General features: G+C 41.1%; 1 protein-coding gene across 1 annotated transcript in view; it reads left to right on the top strand.

The window, feature by feature from the left end:
* fndc3ba (fibronectin type III domain containing 3Ba) overlaps positions 1-11,888 on the top strand; it is a gene marked incomplete in the record, with an annotated part of 135,262 nt that overhangs the window by 108,644 nt on the left and 14,730 nt on the right. The window contains 2 exon segments of the mRNA XM_014019819.1: positions 2,238-2,518; positions 11,609-11,827. Of these exon segments, the coding sequence (XP_013875273.1) occupies positions 2,238-2,518; positions 11,609-11,827 (500 nt within the window).

The following is an 11,888-nucleotide window of genomic DNA, read 5'->3' on the forward strand; positions in this document are numbered from 1 at the left end:
GAGAGACACCGTAGCAACTCCTTTGTGTTTGGAAGCGGGGGGTGGGGGTGGGGGGAGGACCAGGGAGGATGATTCAACCACTCAACCACTAGATGTCACTGAAAACAACAAATCCTACACACTGTGCCGTTAAGAAGTGATATCAAGGCTTATTTTATACAAAACCGTTGGCTCTTGTGTTATTAGAAACACGTGTTACAGTTATCTACAGTTCTCAGTGATTTATAAAAGTATTTGTTATAAACAGATAGTTTGTATTTTAGTAGAACTTTTGGTTCAAGCTGTATGTGTGTTACCATGTGTTCTTTCTCTTAGCCTAAACAAAACTGACTGATGTCTGACGTAACAGGTAACACCTCTGGGGTGTAACCAGGAAGAGATGTACACTATAAGCTGAATTCATTATTATAGTAGAAAGAAAGTTGTCGGGGTGTTAAGAGTCTCTGCTTCTGAGCAGAGTTGTGCTGCTGTGTTTGGGTTTTCCTGATATCAGCCCAAGGTCTGACAGGCCTGTGCGCTGAGTGCTGTTCTTTGAACCTGATTGGAGTCAGAAGATTGAAAATAAAGTTTTAAAGAAGAAATCCAACTGAATCCTGTTTATTCGGACATACCATTTTGAACAATGCTTATTTTTCCAACAATTTGGTGACCCCGACGTGATGGATGATCTTGAATAAGCAGAGAACATTGGATTTTATTTTTGGCTGTTGAAGAAACTGAGAAGATTTTTGAAACATCATCTGCTGAGAGTGAGTACAGAAAAGCTTCAATGATGCCTCCTTACTTTTCCAAAGAGGATTTCTGCCAGCTTCTCCAAAAGGTGACGGTGTTGGAGCTCAAGATTCATCGTCTGGAAGAGATGAATGCTTTGGAGAACTCAACATGTGTTCAAATGGATGAGAAGGCTGAGAGGAGAGATCAACATGGAGAGGAGATGGAAACTGCTTCTGAGGGTGAAGCTGTATGGAACTCTGTTTGTGCCAGACCAAAAAATCTCTCAGGAAGGATTCAGCTCTTAGATGACATCGAATGGCCAGAGTTACAGAGAAATGTTTTCTCTCCACCTGCAAGGAGAATAAAGCAGCGAAAGGCTGTAATCAAAACACCTGATAACGGCCAGAGAAATGAAGCAGTGTTTCTTCAAAACAGATTCACACCACTGGAAGAAGCTGAGTCTGAACAAAGTTCCCTATCTGACCTCAGAGAGGGACCTGAGACCAGATCCAGCTCAAAGCCTAAGCAAGTCCAAAGAGAGACTTTCAAGAACCAAGAAATGCTGATCATCACAGATAAAATGGTGAATGAGATCAGAGGCTTCTGGAACAAGAAAAAAGTCAAAGTTCTGAGTTTTGCTGATAAAGTGTCTGAACTCACAGAGAAGATTCTGGAAATCTCAGCAGAATATCCAACTGTGAATACACTCATCATTCATACAGGAAGTGATGAAGTTATGAACCGACAGTCAGAACTCCTGAATTAGGATTTTATTCAGCTGCTGAATGCAGTTAAAAATCTCAACATGGATGTGTTCATCAGTGGGCTCGTTCCTACAGCCAGAGGAGGAGCTGAGAGGTTCAGCAGACAGTTGGCTCTTAATGGCTTTTTGGAAAAGTCCTGTGTTGACCACTCTGTGAGATAAACAGGTAAAAGTTATTGTAAAACATATTGGTTTGTTTTGGCAAATGTCTTTTGTAATGAACTCGTCTCTGGTTATGAAGTTGACTCTTTATACCAGTCGACTGAACAACATAAACAGATAAAACTGGTGATGAATATAACTAACCACTGTGGAAATGTCTCAGTTTTACCCCTGACCTTTGTGTGTTCTTTAGCCTTCATAATGCTGTTTGATGACTGTTTTGTAACAAACCTTTGAGGCCAAAACTCATATTATTTTCCTTCCACTTCACATTTATCCCCCAATTTTTTGTTGTATAATTAGGCAATTTAGTCATTAGACTGAATGCTTTTTCATCTCTTTCCTGCTGGTTTTCTATCATTTTTCTGTTCTAAGTTTGGGTCTATTTTACTTTCTTTCCCTAGTTTAGCTTATAACAATTTATTTTACTTTAGCTTTTTACCATTTGAAGCATCATTCTTTGTCGTAATGTCCTGGTGGTTCATCTTCATTTCATCATTCCCTTCCTGCTGCCCTCTGATTCATTCATCCCACCTTTTAGTCAGCTCTTCCCTTGTTTCTGTCTCTTATCATCCTGTCCTTTCTGTGTGACACTCAGGCAGTCAATCAGGCAGGTGCTGGTCCATACAGTGAGAAGGTGAGTTTCCGGACCCCGGCAACAAATCCCGACCAGGTCTCGTCCCTCACCCTCCTGGACCTCCCGAGCTCCTCGGAGAACGGCCACTCCCCGTCTTCCTGTCTCCTCTTGAAGTGGGACGAGCCCAACAGTAATGGTGCAGAGATCACCTCCTACATCATCACCGTGGACGAGCAAACCATGACTGTGGAGTCGGGGACTAGTCACCTTGTCACGGGCCTGCAGCCAGACAGCGAATACAGGTACTGAGTCACATCTGCAAAACGAGTTATTGTCTTTGACACAAAGTAAACCTTACATATATAGCCTGCCTCATTAACATCACAGCTCAGAAACATTTGAGTCACAAATAAATGTCCAAGAAATGTGTAGTGACAACAACAATGCACAACTTCTCTGGGAAGAAAATGGTAGAAACAAGTCTCATGAGATCAGATGTTCTCACCACCAGTGTTTGATGGCTGAAAAAAGATTATTTTTTACACCTTAAAAAGAATCATATTTATCAGTGCAGTTTTAATACATACAGAAACATACAGTAATGTCAGAAGACCATTTCCAGACAAAAAAATTTTTTCCACGGTTTCCCAAAAACGCCACTTAAAGTAGACATGTTTTTAAATCCTCCTTTTTCACATTTAAATCATTCAGTCAGGGTCTATAGAAAGTGGAATTCCTCCTTATTGTAACTCCACAAGCCCCTCTTTCACCCCTTTTCAGAGGTGTGTCTCAGATCAACTCGTTTTGAGGCTGGCTCTTTAAATCCAAACGAGGCGCTTCACACCCCGCCCCCATCCAGGATCCAGACCGGTCCATTCCAGTTTGATAGAGGAGGTTGCACTTACCTATTGGCACAGAAACTTTTTTATTTACAAACTAATTACAAGATGTCAACAACAGAAGACTTGTCCATCCAGCCTTACATGTTGGAGCCAGAGTCTGACCCAGAGTCTGAGGAGAACAAAGACCATCAAATTGTAGTTGGTAGGTCCAGACTTTCTGTCACAAATTCTGTGACATAATAGTTCAGAAAACTGAACGAGCTGAAAAATTGGACCCAAACAGAATATAAAGATATCTACGCAGCACCAGGAGAGACTAAATTAAACTCTTTTACACTCCTAGAGACTTGAAATACACAACTAAATGTATTTAAGAGCTAAAAAGTGGATTTTGCATGATATGTCTGCTTTAAGGAACTGGGACTGTTGTAGACGGCTGGATCAAACTCACTTCTCACTCATTTATAATTAGTAACAGATATGAGCTTTATTACCTGCAGGTATTACCTGGGTGATAGAAATCTGTACCAGTCATACTGATAATTTAAACTTTTTATTACATCATATTTAATGTGAATAATGAACATTTCCAAAAACATTTGTTTAAAAAATGTGTTTTTGCAGCATTTCAAACACCAGCATCATATTGCACTATATAATAGCTTGTTTTTTTCCCCCTATTGAAAATAAAATGTAGTTGTTGTTTGACCATGTGTGCTGAAGCCTTCTGAGGTAGAAGTGAAGGACAGCAGCAGGTTACTGTCAGCAACAGAAGATTTGTATTTGTTGTCGTCTCATTAGTGGAAACTTCTCTTTTTACTTGGGGCACACGTGTGTGTGTGTGTGTGTGTGGGGGTGTGTGTGTGTGTGTGTGTGCGTGTGTGTGTGTGTGTGTGTGGGGGGGGGGGTCTTTAAAAACGTCAAAATTCAATTGGATTACTATTCAGAAGGCTGCGACGTGAATATGGAACAATTATTGATGCAATTCGATTATGTTGATGCATCGGTTCCATTTCTGGATGTGTACATGTTGGGAAAAAGGCCGTTTTAGCTTCTGCAGTCTGGGCAGCGAAGCCTCTGATGCCTCCGCCCACTCTGATGCTCTCTGCTTGTTTCGTTTGAGAGTTCCGATTTAAAACGTCGTCCTTAATAACACTTGTTTTTCTCAATCTAAACTCCCTGCTTCGTCACTGACTTTAGTCAAATAAACAGAAGTATTTATTTACAGGACTACATAATTCATTTAAAACTCAGGATCAATATTTGTCTTCGGACATGATGGTAACTCGGATCTCTGTTTACCAGTCGAGAGGCTTCTGATGCTTCTGGCGCACATTTACACCACAACACTTGCCTTCAAACTAAAATAAACAAACCCTGCAAAAGTCTGTTTCAAATGGGGGGGGAGGGGGGAGATTTTGGATTTTCTTGCAGCCCAATGAGGAAGAGGCTGGATGTGTCCCACCGGCAAGTCACTGCCCACGTGTGGTTTAACAGGTTTCATAATGTAAAAAACCCACAGTACCTGATATTATTTACAAAATATAGACATGATATCCTTATGCTACTGGATGTCTGATCACCACGTTTATCAGAATCTTTTGTGGAGATTTAAAACCCCAGTTTGGAAAAAGTGCAGACAGTGTGTTCAAAATAGAAATAAAACCAATTGCAATGATTTGCTGATTCACTATAGTAAACACAGACAGGATTCCATGCAACCTTCAGGTGAAAATGAAGACCCCAAACCCAGACCCAAACCAGTGGTTATTCTGTATGTTGCGGGTGTTTCGGAGAAACTGAGACGTTTATTTTCTAAACATGATGTCCCAGTGGCTTTCAAACCCCAAAACACATTACGGCAAAGGCTGGTTCACCCCAAAGATCCGGTGCCCCGGCACAAACAGAGCAATATTGTATATGCTGTTAAGTGCCAGGAGGACTGCGACCAGTTATACATCGGGGAAACAAAGCAGCCACTGTTCAAAAGAATGTCCCAACACAGACGAGCTACATCTAATGGCCAGAACTCTGCAGTTTTCACTCATTTACAGGCCAGCGGTCACTCTTTCAGAGATGAGGATGTTCTCATTCTTGATAGAGAGGAACGTTGGTTTGAGAGAGGAGTAAAAGAAGCCATTTTTGTGAAGAAAGACCGTCCATCATTAAACAGAGGTGGAGGCCTCCGTTTTCAGTTGTCCCCCTCCTACAGCGCTGCTATTGCCAGTATCACTCCACCCCCTGTTAACAATAGGTGTTAATTAGGTGTGAACGATAGCCATGTGATGTGAGTATCAGTCACATGGAGGCAGGGCTTAAAAGCCTGAATTTTGCCTGAAACTCTCAGACTGAAGAAGTCTCTTGGAGGAGAGATGAAACATTTCATTAGAGAAGAACCCGTCCAGAAGACCTATACAATTTTTTTTCTTTGATTCAAATTAATGTCATTTTGAGTTTGAAAGAAGCACCACGTTTCAAAACAGTAGCCCTCGACACTGTGCTGAATCTCTGCTCATTTTTACTTCTGAGAGATCCAGCTTCACTAGAATTCTGTTTTATAGTCTCTTTTTGACTTGCTGCCAATGATCCTGCTTTGTTTCAAAATGCTCTTCTAGCTTTTTCTCGTATATAACACCACAGTTTGCCGCCTTTTGTCGCCTCTTTCCCAACTAATTTAAGACATGTTGCTGAAATCAAATTCAAACTTACACCTAATTATTTTGTAAAATGGAACAAATTATTTGTTTAAACATGCATATGCTTAATATGTTCCATTATTAACCAATCGATCCATACATTTTTATTACCCTCATTTTACTAAATGGGTTGCGAGGAGCTGGGGCCTCATGTATCAGTAGTGCGTACCCACAAAAAGCTTGTGTACACCCCTTTTCACGCAAAACTTCAGATGTATCAAAGATGAAATGAGCATAGAAATGTGACCGTACACCATGTTTCTTTAAGAAATCCATGCAAGTCTTTGTGCATGAGGCCCCCGGTGCTTTTCTCCAGCATTCAATCAGAGATGGGAGGTGAGGGACATCCTGGACAGGTGTCAAGTCCACCACAGGGACACATGGAGACAAATGAGATGGACAACCATTCACCATCACCTAGAGACAATTAAGAGTTATAATGAATGTGTATAGTGTGCGGGAGGAAACCTGAGTACCTGGAGAATACCTGTGTGTGTACAGGGAGAACACGTGAACGCCACACAGAAAGACCCGAAGAGAGTGGTGACTGCTTAAACCACTGCTCCACTGTGCCACCTTCAGTTCAGTTCATTTTATTTATATGGTGCCAGTTCACAACAAAAGTCATCTCAGTGCACTATTCAAAAGAGAAAAGAACACGTTCAAGTCATAAATCCAATTTAAATTCAATTACAGTCAGGGTTTATAAATATAGATTTATGTGATTTAAAAAAAACATTGTTTTCTGATTTTGTTTACGTTTTACACAAAATCCCAGCATTATGAGAATAGAGGATGCATTTGCAAACTCTTTAACTGGGATGCTGGTTTGGACTAATTTAGAGTTTTTGAATGAGGTTATATAATTATTAGCCTGGTAAAAACCAGACCCTTGTCCTTCACTTTGCTTCGTACGAGGGTCTGGACTCCCGGCTATAGAGAAGTGATTCTTGCTGGAGGCGTGGCCTCTGCTGAAGTGTCGTTGTGAAGGAGGCTAAGCTAAGAAGCTTAGGGCTGTAAACAACCCTACTGAGAGGAGAAAAGTACAGAGACGACTGTAAATGAGAGCTGCTGCTTTGTCAGACAAATTAAATTTAATTTGGAAGCCTTATCAACACGGATTGGCTTCATTCACTTCCTCCACTGCCGTATGCTAAACTAACTAGCAGACGCTGCGCAGAAAATCGACGTCTTTCAAAACTCCACCTTCTGTTTGCTGATTGGCCCAGGTAAAATAAACTACAAGCAGACACTGCCGATGTTCTGTTCTGTGATTGGTTTGGCTAAAAATCTGCCAGCGAAATCCTTGTCTATGGGAGAAGTCCCAGACGGAGCAGTGAAGGGAAACTAGAATTGAGCGGAGCTGCTTATGAAGGCAAGGGCCAGGCTATATTATTATACCAGCCAATTTTCTGTGATGTAAACAAGCAGCAAAAAGAACCATCATGGTGTACAAAACCATTAGATAACTTAATGTTGATAAGTAAATGTATTTACTAATCTATTTAAAGTGATAATCAGACCTTTCCCCCATATTAACAATTATTTCCATCTCATACATAGATGTTAATCTAATACAACTTTTAAGTGGATTTATTGGAGTCAGCTGTTTAATGTTTGCAGGAACTGTAAAGTGACACCTGTTCCAACCAAGCAGCCGTAAACAGCTACTTAATCATCTGTATTACCAGCTACTGTTGTGAACCTTCCTCTTTTTACAATAACCAACCTTAACATTATGATTATGGACAGTTAAAATAAAACTACTCATCTTATAAGAAAAACATTTTCTTCAGGGAAAATCTCCATCATGATGGAGAACACAGAATTTATAAACTGCATTAGTTTTAATATATAAGGACATTCTTTGTCCATTGCTCTGTCCAGTCAGATCTGTTTTGGTGACAAAGTATGAGCTGATTGTTTTTCCTGGTGAATTTATAGCCAGTTCTCTGAATTGACAGCACAAACACTCTGCAGGGTTTTATGGGAAATTGTGGAGGGGCAGGATGATCACCCCACTTGCCCACTGTTTTCTCTCTGAGGTTGTTTTTGTCCCAGTGTCGCTGCGCTCTCTTGCATAATGGCTGCCGCTGAGGCAGAACACGGTGCGTGTGTTTACTTGTGCATGTGGGCGTGCATGTGTGTGCACACAAGCACACCTGTGAAGTGGAGTTAGGTTTTTTTTTGTTTGTTTTTTCTGCTTGTGAGGGCCAAAGAGTGTAGTTCTGCCCGTCACTTTCAGATGTGGGTGTTTGTGTGCTTCATGTTTTATTAGCATGGCCTTGTGAACCACCACAATAAACAGTTTGTTGTTGACAATGATGGGGCTCCCCTCTGCCCGTGCTGAGGAGGACTCTCTTACATCTCTTCAAAACAAACAGGCAGCATTCTGCTAGTTCACCTCTCACAAGAATTAGTTCAAAATTCAGCTCACTCAAATTGAAACTGAATTAATTTAACCTCATGTTTACAACAAAAAAAAAAAAACCACTATCCCTCATTTTTTTATTATGCAGCCTTAACAGTAAACTACACTTCCAATCCAAGAACAAGGTCACACACTAATATTTCGTTGTTCCTGGAGTTTAAAGCAAGATCTTGTATTGATGATGGGAGATTTGGACGACTCCAACACATCTGAAAGATCTTTAGGTCTGGACTCTATGGTGGCCAATCCATGTGTAAAAATGATGCGTCATGCTCTCTGAACCACTCTTTCAGAATTTAAGCCTGATGAATCCTGGCATTGTCATCTTGGAACATACCCGTACCACCTGGTCATTCAGTATATTCAGGTAGTCAGCTGACCTCATTCTTTGAGCTCATGCTGTTGCTGAACCTAGACCTGACCACCTGCCTCCACAGGTTTGTTTACAGGCACTATGATAGGTGCGTCACGTTAACCACGTTTTTTCTTACCCTGATGTGCCTGTCACTCTGGAACAGGGTCAGTTTAAACTAATCAAACCACGACTATTGCTCCAGAGTCCAGTCTTTATGCTCCCTGGCAAATTGGACAGCGGGTTCTGACGTTATCAGTCCATTAAATGGACGTTATTAGCGATTATCAGTCCCATAGAATGGCTTCAGTCTGTCCCAACAGTGCCTCCTAGTGGGTTAATATATCAATGACATTGAATGTGTAAATAACAAAAGCATATTTTAATAAATCTTTTGTCCTGGGTGGAGGGGTGGGGTGGGGCTGTTTTCTCGCTGCCCTTGCCTGGTCTCGGTCCTGGCTCTCCCGCTCTCTGGTCCGGCGCTCTACCCGTTGCTCTACATTGGGCCTGCAACAATGGTCTACTTTATCGTAGCCCATGTCATTTTCTCTAAAATTAACCTTAGTGGTTTTATGCCTCATATTAACCAGATGGCCTTAAAAAACGTAGTGGCTTTATTCCTCATACTAACCAGCTGACAATCTGAAGCCATTCTATGGGACTGATAACAACTAATAACGTCCATTTAATGGATGATAACAGCCGAAGCGGGTGAATTGGAAATAATTTTTTTCCCATTAGCCTCTCTGATAAGTGATTTTCTTACAGCTACACAGCTATTTAGTCCCAATCCCTTGCGTTCCCTTCACATTAGCACCTTCTCCAAGGGCGTTCCTCTCACTTCTCATTGATTCAACTTTGGCCAAATGTGCCTCAATTTCCAGTTCCTGCGCAGTTTTTGGATCCACCCCAAAGGTGGTTCTAGGCGGGTCAACCAAGCATTGTATGCAAGCGATTTTGACATCAGCAGAACACTGTCATCAAAAAATATGCAGACACACACATTTATAAACAGTGTCTTAAAAATGAAGTCCGACTACAGAAAACCACAACAGCCAACGTCGCTCACTGATGATCTACTCACAGTCTTGCCTACAGAGTGAGGGACACACTGCCATGGAGACACACCTACACTTGTGTAGAACCGTGAGACTTGACAATGGAGRAGCTGCTATAGAGCTTGTAGAAATGCTCTTATTGTCATTATTAAACATAGTAGTGAGTTCTGCTGTTGATTTCACCAAACATTTGTGTTTGACAGATCGTTGAAGATGTCTCTCCAACCACATTCCTCACTTGAAGAGAATATTTCCCCACTCTCCTTCCTGTTTTTAATTACACGTTGGACAATTCTTAACCCTATTAGTAGTTTCAGAAATTGCTTTAGTTGTTTTCTCTGATTGATGCCAATAATTTGACCCTAAACAGATTAACATTTTTTCCACAACCACAGTTTGGGTCTTTCAACAAGGTTGCTTAACAAATAAGCAGCTACGCACTGCATCAGTTAGGGTTAAATAACTTGTTTACAGCTGAAACATAATCATTCATTAAGTAATTATCAAATGGAAAGCTTTTACCTGTTTGGCTAGTTAAATTCTGGTTGTTGTTTTGAACCACAGTCAGTTCAGGAAAATAATTATAACCCCAGTCATCCATGCATTTTTCTTTAAACACTCGGTCGCTTGGAGCCTGTACCCATTTCCAGTGGGCATTGGGTAAGAAGTGGGTTACACTCTGGACAGATTACCAATCCATCACAGGGCTACATAAAGACAAACAAATAATCAAACTCAATGCTCACACCCAGTGACACTCTGTCAAATAACCTAACGTGTGTGATTTTTGTATTGTGGGAGGAAACTGGAGTACCAGGAGAAAACCGATGCACGTACGAGCAAAACATACAAACTCCACACAAAGATTTTGTTGGTTCGGTTAATGATTGGAGTATATTTTAGTGATAAATTTAAGCTACTGTCACACCAGAATTTTGCTTAAAATCTGTATAATTGACAGAATTAAAGTCATGTTTGTGCTTGGTAGGATTTGTGAGATGTTTTGCTAACAGGCTGTCAAACCCACAGATCTGCTGTGGAATTTATTGGGTAAATAGTATTGTAGTTTTTTTTCTGAAACAAAACAGTATGAGATCATTTTGTTTTTACGGTAGATGCGTTTACTGTTTTTGTACAACCATAGTATATACTTTGAATAGTAGTCATTAATATGAGGTACAGATGGATGGATGAGAGTTGCCCTTTCCTCCTCATTTCAACTTATTCGCAGTGAACAAACATGACATTTATAAAAAACAAAAAACGTAATATGTCAGAAGGTAGAATCCCTGTACTGCAAGGATACTAATCATCTGATCAGACACTGAAACAGGAAACATGAAGAAGGGAGGGGGAGTTCTTAGAAGTGAGCCGGCGGGGGAGTTTAGAGAAAAGAAATAGGTTTTTCGTGATATTTTTTTTACTAGTAGATGACGAGTTGTTTTTGAGTTTAGATGCAGAAAGACTCATTTAAATCTTTTATACTAAAGGCACATTTGTATATATATTATATGTAATGTGTTATCCTTGTTAATTATCTTGTAGCACATCTTTTGTAACAGGCAAAGTGAACAAACTAGTTCTGTGGATATTCATTAGTTCCTTTCCCCCCTCTGCAGAACTTTTGTTCATTTAGGAAAAGAAAGAGGCAGGACGTGGTTGTCACATTTAAGTCCCATGCAGGAGAGTGCATTAAATAATAATGTGGAGAGTGGTAATGGCTGAAAGGCTCTTCACTAAATTCGCCTCACCGTTAGACAAATAGCTCTGCTAACGCTCTGAGAGCACACAGGGTTAGATGGTTCATATATTTTCCAGCAGTTTCATGCACATTTTACTTTGAGCTTATCATCACAATCCCTTTGTATATTCTCATTAAAATTCAAATAGTTGTTTATTTGTTTCATTTTGCCACGATGACACCAACCCTTGTTGCACCGCGAGGCGTTCGATTTAATACAAGTGCTTTTTACGGCATAACTGAACATCTCTCGCTAACTCGTTTACTTCCAGAGTGCAAATCCAGGCGGTGAACGCCATCGGCTCCGGCCCCATGAGTCCGTCGCTGCTCGCGAAGACACGCCCTCTGCCCCCAGCGCCGCCCCCCCTCGAATGCTCGGCCGCTGGCCCGCAGAGCCTGAAGCTCAAGTGGGGCGAGAACGGTGGACACACACGCACCCTGCTTGCTGATGACACGGTCTACACACTACAGATGGAGGACAAGAACCACAGGTGGAGTACACACACACACACACACACACACACACACACACACACACACACACACACACAC

This window comes from Austrofundulus limnaeus, unplaced genomic scaffold, assembly GCF_001266775.1.
Source record: "Austrofundulus limnaeus strain Quisiro unplaced genomic scaffold, Austrofundulus_limnaeus-1.0 Scaffold232, whole genome shotgun sequence".
NCBI lineage: Eukaryota > Metazoa > Chordata > Actinopteri > Cyprinodontiformes > Rivulidae > Austrofundulus > Austrofundulus limnaeus.